The sequence below is a fragment of the Lontra canadensis genome, unplaced genomic scaffold (assembly GCF_010015895.1).
Source record: "Lontra canadensis isolate GAN:19392208 unplaced genomic scaffold, GSC_riverotter_1.0 scaffold12, whole genome shotgun sequence".
Taxonomy (NCBI): domain Eukaryota; kingdom Metazoa; phylum Chordata; class Mammalia; order Carnivora; family Mustelidae; genus Lontra; species Lontra canadensis.
In genome coordinates, this window is record NW_022631006.1 from 25,709,571 (window position 1) to 25,737,035 (window position 27,465).

General features: G+C 39.4%; 1 protein-coding gene across 5 annotated transcripts in view; it reads right to left on the reverse strand.

Moving 5' to 3' along the window:
* FMN1 (formin 1) overlaps positions 1-27,465 on the reverse strand; it is a 406,533-nt gene that overhangs the window by 213,431 nt on the left and 165,637 nt on the right. For all 5 annotated transcript variants that reach the window (XM_032856919.1, XM_032856917.1, XM_032856916.1 and 2 more), the window contains one exon: positions 11,343-11,404. In XM_032856919.1, coding sequence (XP_032712810.1) covers positions 11,343-11,404 — 62 coding nt within the window. The remainder of the gene's footprint in view (positions 1-11,342; positions 11,405-27,465) is intronic.

The window sequence follows — 27,465 nt, forward strand, 5'->3', positions numbered from 1 at the left end:
ATATATGTACACACACAAACATGCGATAAATTCACACTATGGATTCCAAAGCCCAGATGAGGCCGGACTTGTTAGAAGAGGCAACAGTTACCATGTATCACACATGAGCACATCCTACAAATAGCTGACAGCATAGGGAATAGACAAATCATTCCATGTGCCTAAGGGACCAGTAATGCTGGGTTTCAGAAGCTGTGTTGGGGGAGATAAGGTTTGAGAATAACTAAGGAAATGCAGACATCAATGAAGTAACTAGCTGACAGGGTCCTAGAAGTTTTGCCCCAGTATTATCTGACTTTGTGGTCTTCACAAATTGATTTGAGGCTCAGGTTTCAAATCTCGATGATGAATATGGACAATTATCATGAGTATGGTGAGAAATATCAAAGTCTTTGCTTCAAACTGGGCTCCGAACTGGCTGTGAGCAATGAAATTGAAGAGGGCAATCTTCTACCTGCTCCTCTCATCTATACTTTGGTGGGAAGAATAGAAAAAACAGCTTGTGACTTCTGGAACCAGTGAGATAAGAGCACTCTTCCTCTATCTCTTTCCCAATACCACAAAAATGTCCCCATCGGTTTTTTGTTTTTTTGTGTGTGTGTGGTTTTTTTTGTTTTTTTTTGTTTTTTTTTTTTGTTTTTTTTTGCGGGGGGGAACCATATGAAGAGTTTTGCATAGGATAAGAATAAGGGGTGATCTATAGAAGTATCTGCCACAGGATGAGGGGAAGGAAAATGAAAACTAAGAAAATCATTATACTCGAGCAAATGAATCAATCAGTTGACAAGTTGACAGTGGAGAGGAGCAGATTTGGAAACCAGACACAACTAGTCAGTAAATCTAGCCATCACAGTAACCAGCTGTGAAAACTGAGGACAGGTTCTCACTTCTCTTGAGTCTCAATTGATTAGAAATTATGTATATGAAGCAGTGAGCATGAAGTCTGGCATAGGATTAGTACTTTGTTTTCAATAACCAATAGTAACTATCTCCAGTCAAGTCAGGAAGTAAAGGGTACTGCGCATTTAAACTTTAAAATCAAACAAAATTTCTTCCCATCCCTTCCTCAAATGTCCTAGAACATACCCAATATTTTGCACTAAGTGCTTATTTTTCACATACCTTCCAACACTGCCGCCCTCTCTATTCCATCAATAGTCCTTTCAGGAAAAGACAGGAGGCAGGAAGGAAGGGGATGAGGAAGGAAGGAAAAAGGAAAGGAAAAAATATATATATATAAAAAATAAAGGTCCACAAAGATCTAAGAGTTCAAGAGACTTTTGCTTGGTATTTAAAGGACCATGGAGAAAGAGGATGAGGACATTCTTATTCAGCTCTTCTATGCTCCACACCAGGGTCATCAACTGATGTCTGCAGGGCCAGGAAATCAATATAAATGAGTAAAGGAGCCCAGATTTTAGGAGGAAGGGAAGATGGCAGCAAAGGAAGACCCTAGGCTCCCTTGCTCACAGGAATGCAACTAGATAACTATTAAATCATCGTAACTACCTGAGAAATTAACCTGAAGACTGGCAGAAAAACTCCCCAACTAAAGGTAGAGAAGAGGCCACATCAAAGAAAGTATGAAGTGCAGGGATATGGCTTGAGAGACAAAAAGACTATGGTCACTGCATTGGGAAGGGCGCCGTGGTCACAGAGAAGGACAAAAGACAGACTATCATTGAGGGAAGCACACAGAGAAGACAATTCTCCATAGCAACTGGCTTAGAAAGGGAAAATCCCCAAATTTCATGAGTTCTTACAACCAGGAGAACTTAAAGACTAGAATTTTAAAGGTCAGCATGCTTGGTTCTGGGGGAACCAGAGGCATTGGAGCTACTCTTGGAGAAAAGGCAGGCAAATAACTCACAGAAATAAAGCATGGAAGAGTGATCTGGAGAGTGCCTGGGCACACAGTGGGGAGGTTAACTGCTATCTTGGAGCATGTCCCAGACCAGCAGAATTCACAGAGAGACTCCTCCAGGAACAAAGGAACTGGAAGATGTCATTTCCCTCCTCCATCCCTTAGCATAACCATAGGGCCACCTCTGGGAACCAGTGCAGCCCCAACACTTGCTACCTACACACTCTGGTGAAACTGCCCCTACCAGTCATGCTTGCCTCAGTCCCAGCAAGAGGGGTCCTGTCCCCCAAGAGACAGGTCCAATCCCTGCTTTTACAGTGTCTCCCAGTGTGGGAGTTTTACAGAGCCTTGATTCTGGTGGGAGTGGTGACAGGCATGATTTCACAAATAGACCAGAGTACACCTAGTTAAAATATGTCACATTCAAGTCAGGGACCAAACAGGGCCCACAATAGGCAAAGAGAGCCTCTGCAGATGACTGGCCTGAAGGATAAAGTGGCCAGGACACAACAGCAAAACACATTCCCAGAAGTGCCAGGCCCTGGAGAACAAGGGACACTACATGGCAGGGTGCAGGATCTTTTCTTCATAAGGCCATGATCCTCAAGAACAGGAGACATAGCTAACTTTCCTAACACAGAGAAACAAGTACAGAGGCTTAGACAAAATGAGAAGACAGAGAAATTTATCCCTAATGAAAGAACAGGAAAAGGCCAGGGCCAGAGATCTAAGCAAAAGAGCATAAGTAATATGCTTAATGAGTATTTAAAGTAATGATCATAATGATATTCACTGGACTTGAGGAAAGAGTGGAAGACTTGTCTGAGACCCTTAACACAGAAACAAGAAATAACATAGCAGAGATAAAGGGCTCAATAAGTGAAATGAGAAACATGTTTGATGGAATAAACAGCAGGCTGGAAGAAGCAGAGGAATAAATTAATGACCCAGAGGAACAAGCAATGGAAAGTAATCAAGCTGAACAAAAGATAGAAAAAAGAATTGTGCATAATGATAACAGACTTAGTGAACTCAGTGGCTCCATCAAAAATAATAACATTCATATTTAAGAGATCCGAGAAAAAGAAGAGAGAAAAGGTGGAAGAAAATTATTTGAAGAAATAAGAGCTGAAAAATTCCCTATTCTGGGGAAGGAAACAAAATCAACAAAATCAACAAAAGCAGATCCAGACCAAGATATATTATCATTAAATTGGCAAAATATAGTGATTAAAAAAATTTTTTTAAAGCAGCAAGACTAAAGAAGACAGTGATATGCAAGGGAAGCCCCATAAGGCAAGCAAGAGATTTTTCAGCAGAAACTTTACAAATAAGAGGGGAGTGGAATGATATATTCAAAGTGCCGATTTTGAAAAATCAGGAGCCAAGAATACTCTATCTAATATTCAAAGTAGAGTTAAAGAGTTTCTGAGACAAGTAAGACCTAAAGGAGTTCATGACCACTAGCAAGAACTAGCAAGAACTATTAAAGGGGACGTTTGAGTGGAAAAGAAGAGACCAAAATGACAGTATGGAGGTAGGAAACACAAAAGCAGTAACAATGAATATTTATTTTTCTTTCTTTCTTTTAAAATCATTTATTTATGTATTTGAGAGACAGTACATACACAAGCACAAGCAGTGGGAGTGGCAGAGGGACAGGGAAAAGCAGGCTCCTTGCTAAGCAAGGAGCCCAATGTGGGGCTCAATCCCAGGACCCTGGTATCATGACCTGAATTGAAGGCAGAAGCTTAACCGACCGAGGCACCCAGGTGCCGTTACAATGAATATTTATATAAAATATCAGTCAAGAACTGACAAAATAAAGTGATGTAAAATATGACAACATATACCTAAAACATGAGAGGAGAGTACTAAAGAATGGGTTCAAACTTAAACAACCATCCACTTAATATAGACTATGAAAAAGAGGTTATATACAAACCCAAAGATAATGATATATCAAAAGCCACTAATAAATATGCAGAGAATAAAGAAAGAAATCCAAGTATATCACTAAAGAAAATCATTAAACCATGAAATAAAAACAAGAAAGGATCAGAGAAAATCTTCAGAAACAGCCACAAAGCAAATAATATGACAATAAACACATCCCAACTATTACTTTGAATGTAAATGGAATAATGTTCCAATCAAAAGACACAGGGTGACAGAATGGATAAAAAAACCAAGACCCATCTAACTGCCTACAAGAGACTCATTTTACACTTAAGACACCTACAGACTAAAAGTGAGGGAATGGAGAAACATCTATCATACAAACGGATATCAAAAGAAAGCCAGAGTAACAATAGTTTTACTAGACAAAATAGACTTTGATTTTTTTAAAGACTTTATTTAAGCAGGGGGCAGAAGGAAAGGGTGAAGTAGACTCCCCACTGAACAGGGAGCCTGACACAGGGCTCAATCCCAGGACCCTGGGATCATGACCTGAACTGAAGGCAGACACTTAACAGACTGAGCCACCCAGGTGCCCCTGAACAAAACTGACTTTAACTTTTTTTTTTTTTTGTCACAGAAAGTGAGCACAGGCAGACAGAGTGGCAGGCAGAGGCAGAGAGAGAAGCAGGCTTCCTGCCGAGCAAGGGGCCGGACACGGGACTCGATCCCAGGACGCTGGGATCATGACCGGAGCCAAAGGCAGCTGCTTAATCAACTGAGCCACCCAGGTATCCCAAAAACTGACTTTAAAACAGAGACTAGGGGCGCCTGGGTGGCTCAGTGGGTTAAAGCCTCTGCCTTCGGCTCAGGTCATGATCCCAGAGTCCTGGGATCAAGACCCACATCAGGCTCTCTGCTCAGCAGGGAGCCTGCTTCCTCCTCTCTCTCTGCCTGCCTCTCTGCCTACTTGTGTCTGTCAAATAAATAAATAAAATAGTTAAAAAAAATAATAAAAAATAAAACAGGGACTATAAGAAGAGACAAAGATGGGGCGCCTGGGTGGCTCAGTCGTTAAGCATCTGCCTTCAGCTCAGGTCATGATCCCAGGGTCTTGGGATCAAGCCCCGCATTGGGCTCTCTGCTCTGCTGATAGCCTGCTTTATACTTAAAGGAACAGAAAAAAGAACAACAAACAAAAGCTCAAGCCAGTGGAAGGAAGGAAATAATAAAGATTAGCATGGAAATAAATGATATAGTAACTAAATAAATAATAGAACAGAGCAATGAAACCAGAGGCTGGTTCTTTGAAAAAAAAAATCAATAAACTTGATAAACTTGTAGCCAGACTTATCAAGAAAAAAAAAAAGAGAGAGAAAGGACTCAAATAAAATCACAAATGAGAGACAAGAAATAACAACCAACACCACAGAAATACAATTATAAGAGAATATTACAAAAAACTATACCCCCAACAAATTGGACAACTTAGAAGAAATGGATAAATTCCTGGAAACATAAAATCTCCTAAAACTGGAACAGGAAGAAACAGAAAATTTGAATAGGCTGATAACTAGCAGGGAAATTGAATCAGTAATCAAAAAATTCCCAACAAACAAAAGCCCAGACCAGATGTGGCTTTGCAGGCAAAATCTACCAAACATTTAAAGAAGAGTTAATACGTATTCTTCTCAAACTATTCCAAAAAACAGAAAAGGAAGGAAAACGTCCAAATTTATCTTATGATACCAGAAGTACCCTGATACCAAACCAGATAAAGACACCACTAAAAAAGAGGACCACTGGCCAATATCCCTGATGAATACAGACGGCATATCTATGGGCTTCCAGGGAGCCTAGAGCCTAAGAGGCATCTCAACCTCAGTAAACCAGCAACTCTACTAAACCTATAACATTGTATTCTATACCCATATTGAAACAATGAATTAAAATATTTCTCAACATTTTAAATTTTGTCTTTTTTTTTTGACATCTCAGTAATGGATTATGCTAATATCAGCACTTAGGGGAATACCATGAGTGTTTAATGAAATCGTCATATTTCCTAATTGTGAAGGTTTTGTTTATCCCTCTGCAAATTACTCCCTTTCCCTCACAGTATTCTCAAGGAACTAATAGATTTAAATGTATTGTGTTGATAACAAAGAACATAACAAACGGAAACAGCTCAGAATTTATGTATCTTTTTAAGTTTAGCTGTATCAGCTCAAGTGTAGTTTGTAATCAATTTTGTGTCAACAGCATGTGTGAACTATTAGAAATGGACCTGTGGGGTGAGCTGGAGAGAGAAAAGGAAGTCTGTAAGTTTCGTTTAACAGAGGCCAACATACCATTTGGTTCTCTTGGGGACAACAGGACAATGTAAGTCAATTTCTAGTTTGGCATCTGTCCCTGGATCCTTTCACAGTGGGAGTTACCATATTAGAAATGTGACTGCATTGCACAATGAGCAGGGGCCTGCCAAAGGCCATCGCTCGCTCAGTAAAAGTTTCCCCTCAGTTATGGGTTATGCACGTGATGAATGGGGTAAATGAGAAAGATTCCTGTAAAGGAAATGTCACTCTTGGCTAGTTCTTTCTTCTGTTCTACAGTGCAAAGAACATCAGTTAAAAAGAGATAAACCAATCTGTCATTTCCATGCACCTACTTCCAAACTGCTTAAAGTGCTGCTCAAAAACAACATTCTTAAGTTATCCAGAGCTCCTCAAAAGCCAGATGGAGGGCATGCATTTCCCTCCACTATCACTGCACCCCTCCCTGGACCTGACTTTCAAAATTGAAGTAGAGAGCCAAAGAAGTCCTAGCCATCCCCCTGCTCATGCTTCTCTCCTGTCATAGGGAAGAGCTGGCCCTCCTGTAGAAGTTTTTTATCATGGTAAGAGCTGCAGCCTGCCCTGAGTCAGGGATCTGAACAAGCACTAGGAAGCTAGCATGCAGAATATTACTGAAACATGAACACGATGCTCCACAGAGAAAGCAGAGTGGGGAAGAGGGCCTGTGTTAGAGGGGAACTTCCAAAAGAAACTAAAAGAACAAAAGGGCATGTATAAATAATGGGGATTTAGACTCTGAGTTAGATAATTGCGAGTCTGAAAAGACAACGTGACAGATAAACTGAACTTCTTTTTCTTCCAAGTATGGTGGGGCCAAGAGTAGAATTTAAAGGCACTATTAGAGATTATATGGCCTGGTCCCTCATTTTAGATATTAGGAAACTGAGCTGAAAGCACTCACATTGTTCATCACCCCAAACCTAACCACCATCCAGACCTTCTGACTCTGGATCCAATGTTCTGTCCAGTATTGCTGCTCCGATTAATGTAAAGGCTCAGACAGGTCTAGGTGGGTTCACATTCAGGTTCTCCCACTGACTAGTCTAAAATTTCTGACCAGTGACAGTCTCTGGGAAACTCATGTTTTATCATCTGTAAAATGGTGACAGATCTATTACTTAGCTTATGTTTCTACATTTGTGCTTTATAATACTGATGTTAAATACCTAGAACAGAGGTTGGCACATGGTAGGGATTTGATTAAATTTAGGTACTATTATTTTTCAGTTACGGGTTGTTATATTAGAAATGTTTGTGTACCATCTGTGTGGCTAAGCACTTGGCTAGGTACTTTCAAAGAGAGGGGGGGAAAAAAGTCATCACCCTCTCCAAGGTGCCTATAAGCAGCAGATTCATAAACAGGACATTGACAATATGAAACCATTTGAAGAATTTAAGTTGAACTCAAGGAAGTGGATTATTCATTGAGATAAGATTATATGAATCAACATAGAACAGTCTTCAAAAAGAAAAAATCTTAATCCTAGGAATCTCAGAGAATCTCTTTTTTTGTGCCATGGGAGAATTAGTTTTATCATATGCCTTTAAAGGGAAGGTCTGAAATACATTTCTACACAATAGTCATGAACTTGGGCAACGGTAAACTGGGCAAAAATTTCTCAGATAAGTGAGAACCTGTAAAGGTAAGGTGTTGTCACTTCAAAAACAGAGTCAGTAACCCAGAACTATCCAAAAATGAAAAATGAACCAGATGATGCTGAGTGTCATGAAGTGATCATAAACCCTCAAAGTAGTTTGCTAAATGAAGGGCAACCTTGGACAAAATTGAAGAATTTGCTGTGGTTACATTATAAATGACATGAAATAATGAAGTCATAAAAAATGTTTGATCTGGGGGCGCCTGGGTGGCTCAGTGGGTTAAGCCTCTGCCTTCAGCTCAGGTCATGATCTCAGGGTTCTGGGATCGAGTCCCGCATCGGGCTCTCTGCTCGGCAGGGGGCCTGCTTCCTCCTCTCTCTCTCTGCCTGCCTCTGCCTACTTGTGATCTCTCTCTGTCAAATAAATAAAATCTTAAAAAAAAAAAAAGTTTGATCTGCCACTACTCTCTTACTAGAGGTCTGAGCCAGCAAGATGCTCTGTTAATGTAGGTGTCTAAACATGGATGCTGGGAATGGATTTCATTCAAAGCGTCAATAAATCTTTGCTGTTGAATGTAAGAGGAAATGCAGGTGAATTGCTACACATTTTGAAGGTGCATTCTAGGACTAAGCCCTGAGTCCTTTCTATAGTGCAGCACTCCATATGTACAGATTACAGAGCATAAATGAGATTACAAACTCCAGACTCCGCCCCCACCCCCCATTCCCCCACAATTACTAGCCTTGGGACTCTGGGCTAGAAAGGTGAACTTCGAATCATTTTAGGTGATAAGGTTTCCATTTTGCTGATGGGAAAACTGAATAATTAAGTGGCTTCTCTACAAATCTGTACCCAAAACAGCGGACAACACCCAGTGCCTGGGTGGTGCAGTCAGTTGAGCAACCAATTCTTGGCTTGGCTCAAGTCCTGATCTCAGTGTTATAGGATTGAGCTCCATGTCGGGCTCTATGCTGAGCATGGAGTCTGCTTGAGATTCTCTCTCCCTCTTCCTCTGCCTCTCCTGCTCAGGCTCACTCTCACTCTCTCTCAAATAAATAAATAAACCTTAAACAACAGACAGCTGATTTTAGGTTCTCCGTTTATTAAGTCATGCCATTTCTTTAAATTCTGTGAAAACACACTAAAAAAACTAACAGTGATACATATCCATTCTTGTATTTAGTAGTGACAGAATGAATCAATTTTCCTGTGTATGTTAAGCAGGAAACCCTTTTTATTCTAGGAAAGCATGCTGAAGAAGTCCTGAAACACATCTGACTTCTCCATGACATGTAAGTGGGGAAAGGAAACCTAACGGACAATGAGGGCTGCCAATGGAAATCACATATAAGGAAATGAACACCAAAGTAACGGCTCTGCCACCATTGCCTTCTACTGGTACTGTGACAATAGATGTGGCTCTTTCTTTGTGGACTAAAATAAGTGGAGATGTTCAGTGAGCACACCCAAGCACAGCAGGGCTGGGTCACCGCCTGTTTTATGAACTGTATCTGTTCTGATTCGTTGGTGTTGCTGCCAATCTAGTTATTTTCAACTCCCAGAGAATGGAGTTAATTAAAGCAGAAAGGCGCCAGACCGAGGAAGTGGCCCAGAGTGGGGATAGCGGTTAACTAAAGAACACATATCCCAGTTGAAGTAGACACCTGCTTACTCAACCCCAGCTGGTTGAAGTCAGGCAGGAAAATAATTCCACTGTTGCCAGATTTTCTAATTTCTTTTTTAAGAAACAGCTAGAAACTCCTCTATATTTTTAAAATGTATATTCCTGATTCAACCTTTAAGATGCTGTGTTTGCCCAAAAACACTTCTCTAGGTCAGATCAGGGATTAGAGTTGCCTATTTCTTATTGAAGGCTGTCAGTCTGTGATTTCTGGAAATAGTTCCAAAGTACAGGTAAGTTTATCGATGGGGTATACTGCCCCCAACCTGATGGCAGCAGTGTGTCATGGCCCCAGGGTTTCAGAAATTTTATGTGACTCATAAATACGGTACAAAAAGAATTTAAGTTTACTAAAAGCATCCAAAGAACAGATAATTATTTCCACAAACAAGGAAAACTGAAGATGCAATTAGGAACACTTTTTTGCCTTTATTATCACCAATCAAATCTTGATTTAACTTTTATTTTAACTGGAGATCATGAGCACAATATACTTCCCCCCTCCCATTTACTCTTCTCTTTTCCTTCTCCAACTTTCCTTAGTTTGAGATGTAAGATCATAGGATCTTTTGTGGAGATGACACAAGATACTATATGTAATATACTTAGAACAATGCCCAGCACAAAGTAAGAATTCAAAAACACTAAGAACCTTCTGTTACTGTGCACATTATTTAGCAATCAAAGACCTCACAGGGCTGGCCTACCACCTGGGGAAGCCAATGTTGACATACAACCGAGCTCTTACACAAAGCTGCTGCTCATGGAATCATTTCTGTGCCTACCCTCTTTAGCAATCTGTTTCTTAAATTAATCCCCATTTCACTTCCTCTGAGACAGCCGAGAATCTTTCATACACCAGAACAAAGAAGAAGAGAGGGCTCTGTAGAGCCTCTTGCAACAAAAAAGCTAAGGGCCTCAACCTCTGTTTTCCCCCTAGGAGACAGGGGTAGTTTTCCGTTTTTTTTTGTTGTTTGTTTCTCTGTGAAATGGACTCATTCCCCCTTCCAAGCTGCTTAAAACAAGCCCAATTTATACACCACCTGACCTATTTAACAATCTTTTTGGTTATTTGCAGTGGCTTAACCTATATAACCCAATAGAGTGTCTCAGTTATTTTAAAAAGCACCTTATCACTTATTGGAAAGAAGAATATTTGATCCACAGATTCATTAAATTAGCAAGTAATGAGTTAGCACTGAATAAACACCAAGTTCTACTTAAATTTCGCTCTTGTCCTCTAAGGTATGGGTCAAACCAGCCATCAGTAAACTAGAATCAGTGCCCGATTCAATATTTAGTTATTTGAAATGAAAATTCTACAGCTTCCTGTCATAGGTACTGTAAGCAAAGACCAAACATTAAGGGAACGACAGTTAGATAGTGGGAGGAAGTAAATAATCCCTTAGTCTTTCTGGGATCAAGTCAGCAATTTCCAAGCAGTCCTTGGGGATAGAGAATGGATGGTTCAGCACAACTCTGGTTCCCACTAGGGCCACTTCCCTAACTGCCTTGATCTGCCTGACATCATATTGCAGGGATGTCCTGAGATGGATGGATACAAATACATGAATGGGAGTAAGCCAAACAAAACAGTTTGCAGTGTGCATAGGAAAAATGGGTTTTTAAGAACTTCTTACAAAGAGTCAAAGTCTAAATACTCTATCTTATTTCCTGCTTTTCAAACAAAACCAATATATTTTCTCCAAGCATAACATTTTCCCAGGCAGATGCACTTGCATTTCTTAAAAATAGGAATTGAATTATATGGAAAATGGAGTTCCAGTCTTCCCTCCCCAGGATAAATGCAGCGCCCGCTGAGAGGTACCAGCTGCAAAAGCTGTCTAAGTAAATATGGCAACAAAAAGGGAATATTTACTTTGGCACATGAGAAAACGAAGTAGCAGTCTCACACAACCGGTTCAGTAGAATCAAAGAGATATACCTGTAGGTTTTCAATTTCTTCTTTGTGTTCCCTCTTCAAGTGTAAAATAGCAGCTTGGTATTCTGTAAGATCACAAAAGAAACCAATTACAAAGAAGCACAAAATTATGCACAAAATTCAAGTGAGCATCTCCAGATGCCAGAGTCCCTCCTACAAGTAAACTAAGTCAATAAACGCCACAGTTTGACATTAAACTGACAAGAGATGTTGGAAATTGGGCCAAGAGAGGACAAGTAGCTCAGGATAGAAGGGAAATTTCCCTCCATTCGGCAAACCCTGAATTTTGAGGGTTTTTTGAGAGGCGCCAAATTAAGCAGAGAGGATAGGGTTAAAAAAAAAAAAAAAGCATGATGAGTGTTCCAGATAAAGACTGGGTCAGGTGTTTGTCTTTAAGGAGGAGTTGGAAGCACAAGCAGCACTGAGAACAAATACAGACGTGTTAAGAGCAGACACACAGGAAATCAAACTTTGTATGTGAGATCAGAGAACTCTCTTTTTAACTGCTTGAAAAAAAAGAAAAATTTCCACTTGAATACTAGGTTAAGCAAGCATCCAGGGCGGATTTTAATCTTTAGATCACTTCAGAAAGTCAAGACCATTTGTCATTTGGATGAGATAATCTAGGGTGAGGAGGTTGAAAGGAGGACAAAAATAAATTTCTGATCCAATTTTAGCCTGAGTCTAATAATGTTTATTCCAACAAAAAGTCCCAAGTGTATACAAGAACTCCAGCCAACAACTAAAACTACCAGCCTGCTGGCTAAACATGAAGCAGTTTAGACAGCTTCACTTCCAGCAGGACGACTAAGTATGTGGGGTCACAGAACTATACAGACTGGTGGACCACAAAGCAAAATGCTATGGAAAAACATTTTTGTGGGATAAGTTGTTTTCTTAACAATGTGTTTGGGGTTGTGAGTATGAGCACTAAAGAAACAGATGTCATTTAAAAAATACATGAAAGGACAGACTATTTCTTCAAGTGAATATCAGAAATCAGGCATGAAAACTCAGATGTCGATTCAAAACTGGATGAAGGAAATCTTTGGTAAAGCCACAACAGGACAGGAGTGTTGTTGTTATTATAAAGGGTCACACTGCTGCTCTTATGGGGAATGTGTTACAGTGAGCTGGTAATCTGACAGCAAGTTCTGTGAATTTTACATCCAAACCATATCTTGACTCGAACCACTTCTCACCACCCCCACACCACTATGGTCTAAGCCACCGCAGTGTGCTCCTCGACCTCTGCAATAACCTAGAAAGGTCACCTGCTTTGACGCTTAACACCACCACCATACCCATTCTTCTAACAGCAGTCTGAATTATCCAGTAAAGGCATGAACCAGAGTATGTCTCAGCCTGAGCTTTCCAATGCACTCATAGTGAAATCCCAACACTTGCTGCAGCCCATAATGTCCTTCACAACCTGGCTCCTACATGCCTCTCCCTGTCTTTGCCTTCTTCATTACAGACCAGGCACTCTGGCTTTCCTGCTATTCCTTGAACTTGAAAAGTCTTTTTCTACCTCAAAATCTTTACTAGTATTGGAGACAATGATATGGATTGTATTTACTGAGCATTTACTACATATCAGGCATTATTTAAGTACTTCATATGTATTGACTCATTTTTCCTCCCCCAATAACCCTATCATGTAGGTACATTACCCCCTTAATGATGAAGACGTTGATGCATAAAGAAGTTAAGCAGCTTTCTTATTTAAGAAAGACGAATAAATTGCAGAGTTAGAAAACATACGTAATTCAAGAGTGAAGGCATAAACAAATTGTGGTATATCTATAGAATGGAATACTACTCAGCAATACTAAGGAATTCTTATAGATATATATGTGAACTTAAATCAATCTCAAAGACACGCAGAGTGAAAAAGTCTCAGAAGTCTATTGTTTAATTCCATTTATATGACATTCAGAAAAAGACAAAACCATAGGGATAAAAACAGATCAGAGTAGCAGTGGCCAGAGGTGGGGGGGGTGCTAGTATTTGACTACAAAGCGGCAGCACACAGGAATTTTGGGGTGATGTAACCTTTCTCTATCCTGATAACTGTGGTAGTTCATGAATTCACACACAAGTTAAAATTCATGGACCTGTGCACCAAAAAGAAAAGGTTAACTTTACAGTAAGTTAATTTTTAAAAAAATCTACATAAAATATTTTACTTTTAAATGTTTTCCACAGGAAATTCAGCCTAACTCAAGAACACCTGTTACTACTATTTCTATTCATTATTTTCCTAAGGGTACTAGTGGATGCAATAGGATAAGAAAAAAGAAAACATGGGTGTATACACACAGTTATATATAAGAATAAGGGAAAAAATTAAGCTATTATTCACTAAGAACATGTATTTAGAAAAATCCAAAAGACTGACTGCAAATAACATATTCAAATTAACATATGTGTTAGTAAAGTTGCTAGATATAAAATCAGTATATAAAAATCATGATACTAGCAACAGTTTCAAAAAGAAAACTTAACATTCACAGTACCCCCAAAACATAAAGTACTTAGAAAAACCTTGTAAAATTTTAAGACCTCATGAGAAAAACAGAAACTTTATGTTGAAATGTATTACTAAGAAAGAGACAGAGAGTAAGCCATGTTTTTGATAAGACTCAATATTGTAAAGACGTTAATTTTCCCAAGTTGATCTATTGATTCAGTGCAATCCTGTTAAACATTTTTAAGGGTTTGGGGGTTTCTTTTGAATAAGGAGTTCATTCCAAAATATATATTGAAGCACAGATGTGCAAAAAGCCAATAAGAACCAAGAAACATGAAAACATAAAGATAACTTGCCTTACCATTTAATAAGAATTAATTTTCATTATCACAACATAATTAAAATAGCAGAGTGCTGAAAGAGGGATAACAGATAATAGAATAAAAGTGTCCAGAAAGACATGGTGAATTCATGGTCACTTTAGAGGACAGAAGTATCATGGAAGATCTTTGTTTATACCAAGAATGGGTTTTCTAATAATTACTGATTGGGAAATGTGGATATGTATATGGAAAAATGAAAACTGGATCCCAACTTTATACCAGACAATAACTTATTTTAAGTTGATTAAAAGCTAAATTGAAAAAGCAAAACTACAAATGCTTAATATGACAATACAGCATAATATACTTTTTTGTATTTTCAGCATAACAGAATTCATTGTTTTTTGCACCACACCCAGTGCTCCATGCAATACGTGCCCTCCTTAATACCCACCACCTGCCACCCCTAACTTCCCACCCCCCGCCCCTTCAAAACCCTCAGGTTGTTTTTCAGAGTCCATAGTCTCTCATGGTTCACCTCCCCTTCCAATTTCCCTCAACTCCCTTCTCCTCCCCATTTCCCCATGTCCTCCTTGTTATTTCTTATGCTCCACAAATAAGTGAAACCATATGAAAACCATATGAAACCATACTTGACTCTCTCTGCTTGACTTATTTCACTCAGCATAATCTCTTCCAGTCCCGTCCATGTTGATACAAAAGTTGGGTATTCATCCTTTCTGATGGAGGCATAATACTCCATAGTGTACATGGACCACATCTTCCTTATCCATTCATCCGTTGAAGGGCATCTTGGTTCTTTCCACAGTTTGGCGACCATGGCCATTGCTGCTATAAACATTGGGGTACAGATGGCCCTTCTTTTCACTACATCTGTATCTTTGGGGTAAATACCCAGTAGTGCAATGGCAGGATCATAGGGAAGCTCTATTTTTAATTTCTTGAGGAATCTCCACACTATTCTCCAAAGTGGCTGCACCAACTTGCATTCCCACCAACAGTGCAAGAGGGTTCCCCTTTCTCCACATCCTCTCCAACACACGTTGTTTCCTGTTTTGCTAATTTTGGCCATTCTAACTGGTGTAAAGGTGGTATCTCAATGTGGTTTTAATTTGAATCTCCCTGATGGCTAGTGATGATGAACATTTTTTCATGTGTCTGATAGCCATTTGTATGTCTTCATTGGAGAAGTGTCTGTTCATATCTTCTGCCCATTTTTTGATATGATTATCTGTTTTGTGTGTGTTGAGTTTGAGAAGTTCTTTATAGATCCTGGATATCAACCTTTTGTCTGTACTGTCATTTGCAAATCTCTTCTCCCATTCCGTGGGTTGCCTCTTTGTTTTGTTGACTGTTTCCTTTGCTGTGCAGAAGCTTTTGATCTTGATGAAGTCCCAAAAGTTCATTTTCGCTTTTGTTTCCTTTGCCTTTGGAGACATATCTTGAAAGAAGTTGTTGTGGCTGATATCAAAGAGGTTACTGCCTATGTTCTCCTCTAGGATTCTGATGGATTGCTGTCTCACATTGAGGTCTTTTATCCATTTCGAGTTTATCTTTGTGTACGGTGTAAGAGAATGGTTGAGTTTCATTCTTCTACATATAGCTGTCCAATTTTCCCAGCACCATCTATTGAAGAGACTGTCTTTTTTCCACTGTATATTTTTTCCTGCTTTGTCGAAGATTATTTGACCATAGAGTTGAGGGTCCATATCTGGGCTCTCTACTCTGTTCCACTGGTCTGTGTGTCTGTTTTTATGCCAGTACAATGCTGTCTTGGTGATCACAGCTTTTTAGTAAAGCTTGAAATCAGGTAACATGATGCTGCCAGTTTTATTTTTGTTATGCAACGTTTCCTTAGCAATTCGGGGTCTCTTCTGATTCTATACAAATTTTGGGATTACTTGCTCCAGCTCTTTGAAAAATACTGGTGGAATTTTGATCGGAATGGCATTGAAAGTATAGATACAGCATAATATTTTTATAATTTCAGCTTAAGAAAAAAACTTAAGTGTCAAAAAGCATTACACATAAAGGAAAGAAAACTGATAAATTTGACTACATTAAAATAAAGAGCTTCTTTTCATCACAATATGCCATAAAAAGAGGGAAAAGATAAGGCCACAGATTGGGAAAATACACTTAAATAATCAAAAATTGTGTGTGTGTGTGTGCATGCACACACAGTGTATTTTCTACAAAACTGCAGAAAATGAAAAATGGGTAAAAAAAGGACAATAGGCACTCTAAAAAGGCAACATGCAAGTAATTATATTCAAAGGTGCTCATTCTCATCAGTAATCAGGAGTACTGAAAGTCTGACAAAACTGAATGCTGGTGAAGCTGCGGAGAAGGGGTGTGCTCACATAACTGTGGCAGGAGTACAAACTGGTACAATCACTTTGAAAAGTGTTCGGCATTTTTCTAATAAAGTTGAAGCTACTCATACCTCCCTATGCAACAATCCTTATCCTGGCTCTGCACAAGTGGAAAAAAATGACAAAAGGAAAGCAAATAATAGTAACAAAAGTCAGGATAATGGTGGGATCCAGGAGAAGACAAACTGAGTTGGGTTATGATTGAGCAAGGTGGCATCATATGAGTGTTGAATGAAAAATTATTCTTTAACTTCTATGTGTCTCATGTCATTTTCTTTTTGTATACCTAACATTAAAATGTAAGAAAAAAAGAATTATCAAAAATCAATCCCACGCCTTTACAAAGCAGGCAAATTAGAGCTAAACCAACCTTCTTACAAAACGGATGATCCTTGGAAATAACACCTACATTCTAAATAGAAATTACACATAGGAAAAAAAAAAGAAATTACACATAGGCTGTATTTTGAGATGATTCATTTAGTGTAAATTGTACCTGTAAGGGTGTGACAGATAGAGTTATGACTAATTTACAGATTGATGAAGGAGACCATGGGAAAGCTAACACCCAGCAAATCATGATTCATCTCTTCTTCAAATATTTTTGCCCATGGTCCCAGTGTAACAAAGACACATCCCCATTGCTGAGAAGGATGACAAGATGGAATTTGCAGGCAATGTGTAGAAGGGAGAAGTTAATGCCTTCACTGATGGAAGGTCACAAGAGAATGCTAAAAAATATTAAGGTTACAGAACAGTGGGTCTAAGCTACGTTGGTGGTTTCCAAGTATGTCTTGTTATTGGCAGTCCCCTCCTTCCATGTTTTCTAAGTTTGCAAATGCAAAAGGAGAGCCCTGTCTCATGGACAGGGGTCTCAATTCAAGACCAAGGATGCTTTTGTTTGTTAAAAAGAGAATTTCAGGAGCACCTTGGTGGCTCAGTGGGTTAAAGCCTCTTCGACTTTAGGTCATGATCCCAGGGTCCTGGGATCGAGCCCCGCATCAGACTCTCTGCTCAGCGGGGAGACTGCTTCCTCCTCTCTCTCTACCTGCCTCTCTGCCTACTTCTGATTTCTGTCTGTCAAATAAATAAATAATCAAAAAAAAAAAAAAAAGAGAGAACTTCACCCTGATATTCAGGAGCTCTGGGAATAATGTGTGAAAAGGAGAAATCAAGTCCCACATTGGGCTCCTTGCTTGCAGGGAGGTTGTTTCTCTCTCTGCCTCTGCCTTCCACTCTGCCTGTCTGTGCTTGCTCTCTCCCTGACAAGAAAATTACATATTGGGGCACCTGGGTGTCTCAGCCAGTTAAGACCCTGTCTTTTGCTCAGGTCATGACCCCAGGGTCCTGGGATCAAGTCCCTGCATTGAGCCCCTGCTCAGTGGGGAGTCTGCTTCTCCCTCTCTCTGCCTGCCACTTTGCCTGCTCTCTTTCTCTCTCTCTCCAATAAATAAGTAAAATCTTAAAAAAAAAAAAAAAGAAAGAAGGAAGGAAAGAGAGAAAGAAAAGAAAAGAAAAGAAAAGAAAAGAAAAGAAAAGAAAAGAAAAGAAAAGAACATACTTTATGAAAAGACAGAAATAGAAAAACAATCCTGACTGGCAAGATTCAACATTTTGGGAGAAATATGTAAGAACTTCACTCCCTAAAAATAAAACTCTTTCTAGTAAAGTACTTAATCTAATTGGTACATACCCCTTTTGGAGTACAAATCTTCCCTTTTTTCCAACAGCCCACAACAACAAAATAGCCTTTCTGCCAGGTATCATTAGAGCCTTGTGTCTTCCGATTGAAGCATTGAAGTTGATCTCACTAACAGGGGGAGGCATGTAGTACCAGAGCCACAGTTCATACTGACTCGGTTTCTCTTAATTATACATGGAGTGCTGTGTCTCAGGAACTGTTCTAAGCACGTTACAGAGATTAACATGTGCCCTCCTCACATCACACCTACAAGGTGCATGCGGTATCACCCCAAGGTCCACTTTACAGGTAAGGAAACCGAGGTACACAGGCTGAACAACTTTCCCTGGAACACAAGCTGTTTAAGTGCCAACAAATTCATTCAGGCCCAAAGAGCTTGTGCTTTTTACCCTGTAGAGTTCGTCGCTTGTTTGCTACTGCTGTTCTTATGCTTGGGTAAGTTTCGGGTATAACTGAAACTCCAAGTTCCTAGGCACTTAAAAGTTGCTGGCTTCACCCAATCACTAGAATCACTAGTAAACTCGGTAAATCTTTTCTATAACTCCTTAAAGGGACCGGGGTATTATTAATCCCAGAGAGATTCCATGGGCCTGGGATTAACATGAAGAGTATGAGTGACAATGGCTGGTCCCATCAAGTTATGTGACTATGATTCATCTATTTTCTCTATGCGGACTTCCAGAACAAAGTCACCAGTTTGTGGTTGTATCTGGTTTTCATTTATACTGTCTCACACACATATCCAAGCCCCTCCCCTCCCCACACACACACGCACACGCCCCACTGGCAGATATGGATTATGCACACAGTTGGGGAATTAGAGAATTCCTGATTTCCCTAACGGATGAAAACCATGGCTCTTTTCCTGCACGTGGATTCTAATTTGTACTGCCTTTGCCTTTCATTGGCTTTACCCATTTCCTCACATTGCTTCACACAGGTTTAGCTCATACCTTCAATCTTAAAGGCAAGGGATCCTTCCTCCGAATTAAACTTGGAGAACACCCAGTCAGTATTTTCAAAGCTTTGCAGGCACACTAGTGAGGTCTTTTTTTTTTTTTTTTGGTTATGGACAGCTGGACTTTAACAGTTGAATATTTATTTTAATGTATATTAGGGAAAAAAAATCAAACGAGCACATAAAACCCATGATCTCATGAGTATCACTGTTATAAGATAGGGTTGGTCAAAGTTTAGTCCCTGAAACTAAAGAACACCTGGAACTTCTTAGAAATGCTAATTCTCAGGGTCACTCCGGACTTAAGAAGAAACATGGAGGATGCTTTAATAAGGCTCCCAAGTGATTATGACACATTCTAAAGTTTGAGAACCAGTGCTTTTGAAGATAAGGTCAATTTATTCATGCAAAAGCCCTATACAACCCCAAAAAATTTAAAAATTTTTAAATAGTAAGAATGTATAAATATATGCTCCAAATCATGGAGCTGGTACATAAGCGATGTCATTTGGGAAAACACACTCATTACTGACAGATGAATATACATTCAAACAAAGTTACAAATGCAGAAAGTGTCTCCCAACTAATCTCTAACATTAATGAAATGGTGCTGGTCATAGAAGGCAAAAATTTACTTCAATGCCTAAGAATAAAATCAAATTTGGGCTCTCATGTATTTTTTTTAAGATTTATTTTATTTCTTCCAGAGAGAAAAAGAGATAGCACACAAGTGGGAGGAGGGGCAGAGGGACAGGGAATCTCTCGCAGACTCCACACTGAGCACAGAGTCTGATGTGGGGCTTGATCTCATGACCCTGAGATCAGAACCTGAGCTGAAATCAAGTCGGACGCTTAACCGACTGAGCCACCCAGGTGCCCCTGAGCTCTTATATTTAGCGCGCTTATGAGGGCGAAGTGTACATGCTGCTCTTGGTACACAGTAGGTCCTCTAGATCAGATTCCTCACCAAGGACCTATAAACAATGTAGTTTGGGGAAGGGAGGCTGCTTTGATATCCATTAAAAAATGAGGAAGATTCAAAGTCAGTGAAGTCCAGAGAAAAAGTGGGGTATGATCAAAGTCAACAGCTGGCAGCATGTCCATCACCAGAAACGTCAATCCAACACCTGCTTATCAGTGGGCCTTCAACAATCACCAAACAAGTGCAGGAGCCCAACTATTTCTTCTGATGTGTGACTGCAGCTAACACCTCTCCCTTTTCCCCTCTGTCCCACATCTGGACAATTTAAATACAAAGCCTTTGACACTTAAGTAGGACATTGGAACCCCATGAACCACTGCCTGCAAGCAGGGACCCTCAGCCCAACATTATCCCATTAACACCATCAAACCCCAAGCCAGTCTCCTTCCTCTCCTCTTTCAAGGCATTTTCCAGGAAGCTTCAGAGACCTATCCTGCTCTCCCCAGAAGTCTCATTATTTTAGTAAATAAACCTTCTCATACCCTCTTTTGTGTGTGGTGTATGTATGTAGTCATTAATCTTAGCGTCTGAATCTAATTTGGATAGAGACCCATCCTGTCTCTTCAAAAAAGATGCTTGTGTGTCTCAGTCGGTTATGCATCTGCCTTGGTTCGGGTCATGATCTCACGGTCCTGGGTTTGAGCCCCATGTCAGGCTCCATGCTCCGTGAGGAGCTTTTTGCCCTCTGCTTTTGCCCCTCCCCTCCACTTGTGTCCTCTCTCTCTCAAATAAGTAATTAAGTAAAATCTTTAAGCAAAACAAAAAGGATGAGGCCATATAGAAGTTACGTGAATATCAGTGAACATAGCTATTATTTTGTTCTACAGGTGTATAAAAAGGAAAGGACTGGTTTCCATTATCAGAAAAATACACGATTAGAAATCCCATGAGTTTAGGACTTTATCTTTCAGTCTCTCTCCTTGGTTAAAAATACTTAGGATTTTCTCAGGCAGAAATATAAAAATGCCAATATTAAAAGATGGGGAAAATATTCCACCTCTCCAAGCCCACGAGTTTCTCGCTAAACTTGGTAGCTCTTTCATTCATGTCTTTACTATCTTCACAAGGCAGGCTACGTACTAGGCAGTGGGTATGAGAAAATGAACAGCACGCATTTCCACCCTGAAGGGCTTCTCAAGGTGCACCTCTTTGAAAGGTCTTAGAAGCTTCCTGCACTTACACTTAAGTATTGACACATTACACTTTTGTTTTCTTAAAAAAAGATTAGACGCCCTTCAATTATTTTGTATGGAGCTGTCAAAGGCTGGAACACTGCTCGGCAAATATTCATTCACTTCCACCCCCTCCCCTTCTGCTTGGGATACACAGTACCTCCTAGGACTTCTGGCTTTGGCTGGTGCAATGCAAACGGACATGACATAAAGGATTTAAATGTGCTTGCGCAGTTTGGCTTGCCTCCTTCACTCCTGCTCCTTCACAAAAGAAGAATGTACCCTAGACGGCCACTGGTCGGTCAGACTGGGTCCCCCAGGGCAGACCTACACTCTAGCCATGGTCAGCAGCCAAGTCCAGTCTGTGCACAGTGTGAGACAGCCCAGCCAGCATCAGCTGAACCATGAATGACCTTGGCGACTATGTAAATAAGTGCTTGTTATTGAAAACTACTAGATTTAAAGTATGGTTTGTTACATGGCATTACTGTAGTAACAGCTGATAAATATGCTCAGTTTCCAGCCAAGCCTACTATGTGGAGATTCATACCATTTTAGAGGTTTTAAATAATGGAGACGGAGTCTCACTCACCAATACAGACAGAAAAGGGCTTAGGGAAGAGGACGAATTGAGGGGGGGTGGCAGAGATGATCAAGGTATGTATCCCCTTTAATACTCAGCAATTGAGTTTTTATGTCCTGAGGTAATGGTATAAAATAGGTACAAAGGTCAGCGAATTCATGGCTATGTGTCTTTGACTTTACCCTGATGCCCAAGGTAAATATTCAGGGCCAGGCCCCATGTGACAAACAGCCTACCATGGGGACAACATCCATTCAATCAAATTCTAGCTGCTGGTGCTAGATAACTAGCCTTTTCATGGTCACCCTTATTTTCCATCCTGTTAAAGGGGAAATGCTAAACAGTTTAGAACTCCAGGAACATAAGCTCCCTAAGACGTATGTTTCCCTTTCCATCCGTGTACCCTTTAAAAGCCAAGAAACATATCTTCCTCAGGGGCACGCACTTGTCAGAATAAAATTTAAGTTATGGCTGAAAGTACCTGATGACTGCCATTAGGTGGCAGTCACGATATGTCATATTTAAACTTGAAACTTGCTACCAGTGACACAGTAACACCTGAAGGGTTCCGTAGGGATGGGGAGGTGGGGAGAGAGGAGGGTGGACCAGACCTATGAAATGAACACTTTTCTTTACTACGAAAGATGGACTAGTGTGGATGTGGTAACGATAAGAGACAAATTGGAACAACTAAGGGATATTTCCACCTTCGTTTCGAAAAAGTTAAGTGACCCAATAGACCTCCAGTTGTTATAGGCTCACATTTTTTACTCCCTCCTAAACCTGCTTAATAATGAAATCTAAAATATAAAGTAAGAAAGTTAGAAGTCACCAGCAAGAAGCAAAAGAGAATAACATTCTGGAGAAACACAAATGGGACAGAAGAGCCAAGCGGTGCTTTGGACCCAAAGCTCTGGGCCTGCTGTGCCCCAGTTCCAGCCTGGAGTTAAGTTTCTGCCAAGGAACCAGGGTTGGGGGGCTGCTGAAAGGGCCCCCTGTGGGGCAGAAAACCAGGGCTAGGCTTGCTGCTACAAAAAAAGAAAAAAGGAGAGGGGAGTCTAGGTGGCAATGCTGGTTACAGGTCTTATTCTTGGTTTCCGCTTGGGTGCTGATCTCAGGGTGCTGAGTTGGAGTCCCACCTCAGGCTCCGGGCTCAGCATGGAGTCTGCTTGGGATTCTCTCTTTCCTTCTCCCTCAGGCCCTCCTCACTATGCTCGGGCCCTCTCTCAAGTAAATAAATCTTTAAGGAAAAAAAGGAAAGGAAAGAAAAAAGGAGAGGGGAGGGGTTCCCAGATAAAGGGAATAAGTACGAAGTTGCTGCCAACTGCCGTCTGGGGGCCTGAGCTAGAGGATACAGACAGGGATTAAGACCGAACTCCAAACCCTGCCCACTCCTGTCCCCAGTGAAGAGATATGCAACATCCCTATCACCCCTTGGACACAGAACCCCAAATACCATTGGTAAGTAAGCCTAGCTTCTCATCTTGGGACTTGCAAGGACCAGGTGAGACTGACTGCAAAATAGACAAGTGTAAAAGGAGAGGGAAGACTTTTTTTCTTCTTCTTCTTTTTTTTTTTTTTTCTTTTAAAGCAAGATCAAGACCCTTCAAACCAAGTCGCCAATACATGTGAAGAAGGTTAAATGTCAACATAGGCAACAAGACCAAATTTTGGCATGTGAAATCACACAAAACAAATTTTAAATAAAACATTTTACAAGCATTCTAGTCATGTTGAGAATCTTCACCAAGATAAATAATGGCTACTGTAAACAGTGACAGCCACAGCACACTATTAAAAAAAAAAGAATATAAATAACTAAAGAATTTATAAATATTATACATGTAAAGTATACTCATTGAGATTAAAAGTTTAAAAGCTGGATAAACTGGCATAGTGGAGGAAATAATTTGTGAATAAAAGATAACACTGAATAACTAAAAATGTAGCATGGAACAAGACAAGGATGATAAAAAAAAAGTCATAATTGAGGAACTCTGGCACTGGTACAGAGACAACAAAATAGACCATATAAAATAGGAAATAAAGCCTATAAATAAAGCCACTCATATATGGAAACTGGATGTGTGATTGGAGGGCATACTGAAACTTGTGGGGAAAGGATAGATTACTTCTAAATTAAAATATAAGAAGTGTTCATACTTCAAACCATACACAAGAATCAGTTCCAGTGGATTAAAAATCTAAATGTGAAAAGCATAAGAGAAAAATAAAACCTTGGAAGAAACTTAGAGTATCTTTATGAAATTGGGGTTCGGAAAAAAAATTTCTTTAGAAGAGGAAAACATTTTTTTAAAATTTGGTTGCATTAAAGTCAATAGAAAGCAATAAGCTATATATATAAATAAGACATTTACAAAGCATATGACTGATAAAAGATTGGCATCCAGGGCAAACAAGTGCCAGAAAGAAATAAGAAGAGATGCAACCAATTAAAAAAAAAAAAAAAAAAAAGCAAATGGACAGTAAATTCATGAAAGAGGAGCTCCAATGACTCATTCATTATTTGCTAATAAACAAGGATAAACTCACTTGTCTTCCAGACAATGCAAATTAAAACTACAGTGGGAGACTATGTCACACACATCAGATTTGGAATTGTTTAAAAAGTCTGCTAATACTAACTCCTGGTGAGAATGAAGAATGAGAATTCCACACATTGTTGATGGGCATATTAATTGCCACAGTCACTCTAAAGATCATTTTGTCAACATTAAATTTACAGGTATACATCAATAAAACCAAAAATTCTACCTCGAGTTCACCCCTGGCGAAGCATTCACATATGAACACAAGTGTTAAAAAGAACATTTACAAAAGCATTGTTCCTAAACCACGAAAAATGGGAGAAATTAAATTTCTATAAACAATACAGATGAGCAAATATTGAGTGATGTATTCAAAGTGATACTGTGCAGACATTAAAATGAATGAACTAGAGCTATACATACTGACACAGGTTATCTAACAAATAATTCTGAGAGAAAAAGTTACCAAAAAATACACATGGTAGGATGCCATTTTTATAGACACATAGCCATTTTATATATTGTCTGGGGATTTTATACAAGAAGTACACAGGATTAATAAACAATTTCACCTAAGGGGATGGTAAAGGGCATACAAAATGCTTCAAATGCCTTTGTAATGTTTTATCTCTTAAGTTACATAGTGGGTATAATAATGGCCTTGAAAAGGGACGCCTGGGTGGCTGAGTCTGCTAAGCATCTGCCTTTGGGTCAGGTCATGATCCCAGGGTCCTGGGACAGATTTCCATTAGGCTCCCTGCATCTCCCTCTCCTCCCTGCTCATGCCCTCTGTTGCTCTCTCTGTCTCTCTCTCTCAAATAAATAAATAAAATCTTTAAAAAATAATCATGACGTTGAATGCAACTAATATTAAAATATATAAAATATATAAAGCAAAACCTTAAAAAATATAAAGTAAAAACTGACAGAACTAAGTAAAATAGGAGATAATATCCCTCTATCACAAATTGATAAATAAATAAAACACAAACTGATACCATTAACAGCCCTGATTATATATAATGCAGAACCTAACAAATCAACAATATGCATCCTTTTTAGGCAGATATATTTGCAAAAATTGATGATTCATACTGAAAATGTCTTTAAAAATTTCTAAGTAATGCTATCATACGGACCATGTTTCCTTTCTATAATGTAATTAAAAACAAAAAAAGGATAGACTAAAAATAAACTAAAAAATTAGCAAAGCTAGTTCAGTAATTTGTGAAAATAAATCATGCAACTACGCAAAGTTTATTCTAAGGTTGCAAGAGTTATATATCTGAAAATTTATCAGTAATATCTACCACAAACCGTATCTCAAAATCTCAAAACAACACAGAATGCACAGTAACATATCTTAATAAAGCTCAACATTCATTCTTGATTTTAAAAGGAAAAAAAATAACTCTTCATTAATTTAGAATATAAGGGAATCAAATTCATGATATCTATCAAGAATTTTTGGCAAACTTCAAATGTAATAATGAAAACTTCCAGAAGCAAGATTAAGAAGGCCCATTGTCACCCTTATTTCCCTACATTATGCTAGAGGTCAGGGACAAGGAAGAAAGAAATGGGATGTAAGAATTAGAAAGGAAGAGACAAAAGTGGTATAATTTACAATAATATAATTGTCAAAATTTAGCTACACATTGCCTGGGAACACACAAATATACCAAATTGTGAACGGCATCTCCTAGAGTTCTGTATTGTAATGGCCCCCATACCAACACTGGGAAAGTAGCTATCTCTAGAAAGATAAGCCAGGAAACTGGATTATAAAAGGGGCCTCAACACTTGTTTGTTTTTTTTTTTTTTACATTATTTTTTTTTCAGTGTTCCAAGATCCATTGGTTATGCACCACACCCAGTGCTCCATGCAATACGTGCCCTCTACAATACCCACCACCAGGCTCACCCATCTCCCCACCCCCCTCTTCTCCAGAACCCTCAGTTTGTTTCTGAGAGTCCACGGTGTCTCATGCTTCCTCTCCCACTCTGATTTACCCCAACTCACTTTTCCTTTCCTTCTCCTAATGTCTTCCATGTTACTCCTTATGCTCCACAAGCAAGTGAAACCTAATTGACTTTCTCTGCTTGACTTATTTCACTCAGTATAATCTCCTCCAGTCCTGTCCATGCTGATGCAAAAGCTGGGTACGCATCCTTTGTGATGGCTGAGTAATACTCCATATTGTATATGGACCACATCTTCTTTATCCATTCGTCTGTTGAAGGGCATCTTGGCTCTTTCCACAGTTTGGTGATTGTGGCCATTGCTGCTTGAACACTGGGGTACAGATGGCCCTTCTTTTCACTACATCTGTATCTTTGGGGTAAATACCCAGTGGTGCAATTGCAGGGTCATGGGGCAGCTCTATTTTTAATTTCTTGAGGAATCTCCACACTCTTTTCCAAAGTGGCTGCACCAACTTGCAATCCCACCAACAGTGTAGGAGGGTTCCCCTTTCTCCACATCCTCTCCAACACTTATTGTTTACGGTCTTGTTAATTTTGGCCATTCTAACTGGTGTAAGGTGGTATCTCAATGTGGTTTTGATTTTAATTTCCCTGATAACTAATGATGATGAACATTTTTTCATGGGTCTGTTAGCCATTTGTATGTCTTCTTTGAAGAAGTGTCTGTTCATGTCTTCTGCCCATTTTTTGACATAATTATCTGTTTTGGGGGTTCTACACTGGCTTTTAAAAGTCTGAAGAAATTATAGCAAAATGTTTAGATACATGTTTAGATGGTATACAAGTACATACTTTTTCATATTTTTCTATTAGTTTGAATGATTCAGGATTCAGGATTGTCTTCTATAAATGATAGTGGCTATCTCCAAAATTTCACAGTATAGTCTATGTGCACATAAGGCTAGTTTTAGCTTTATAGTCAGGAAGAAAAATTGCCTCCCTTAAACAGAATTGAATATACAAAGAGCTAGTAAAAGGAAACACACACATACTTCCTTTCTC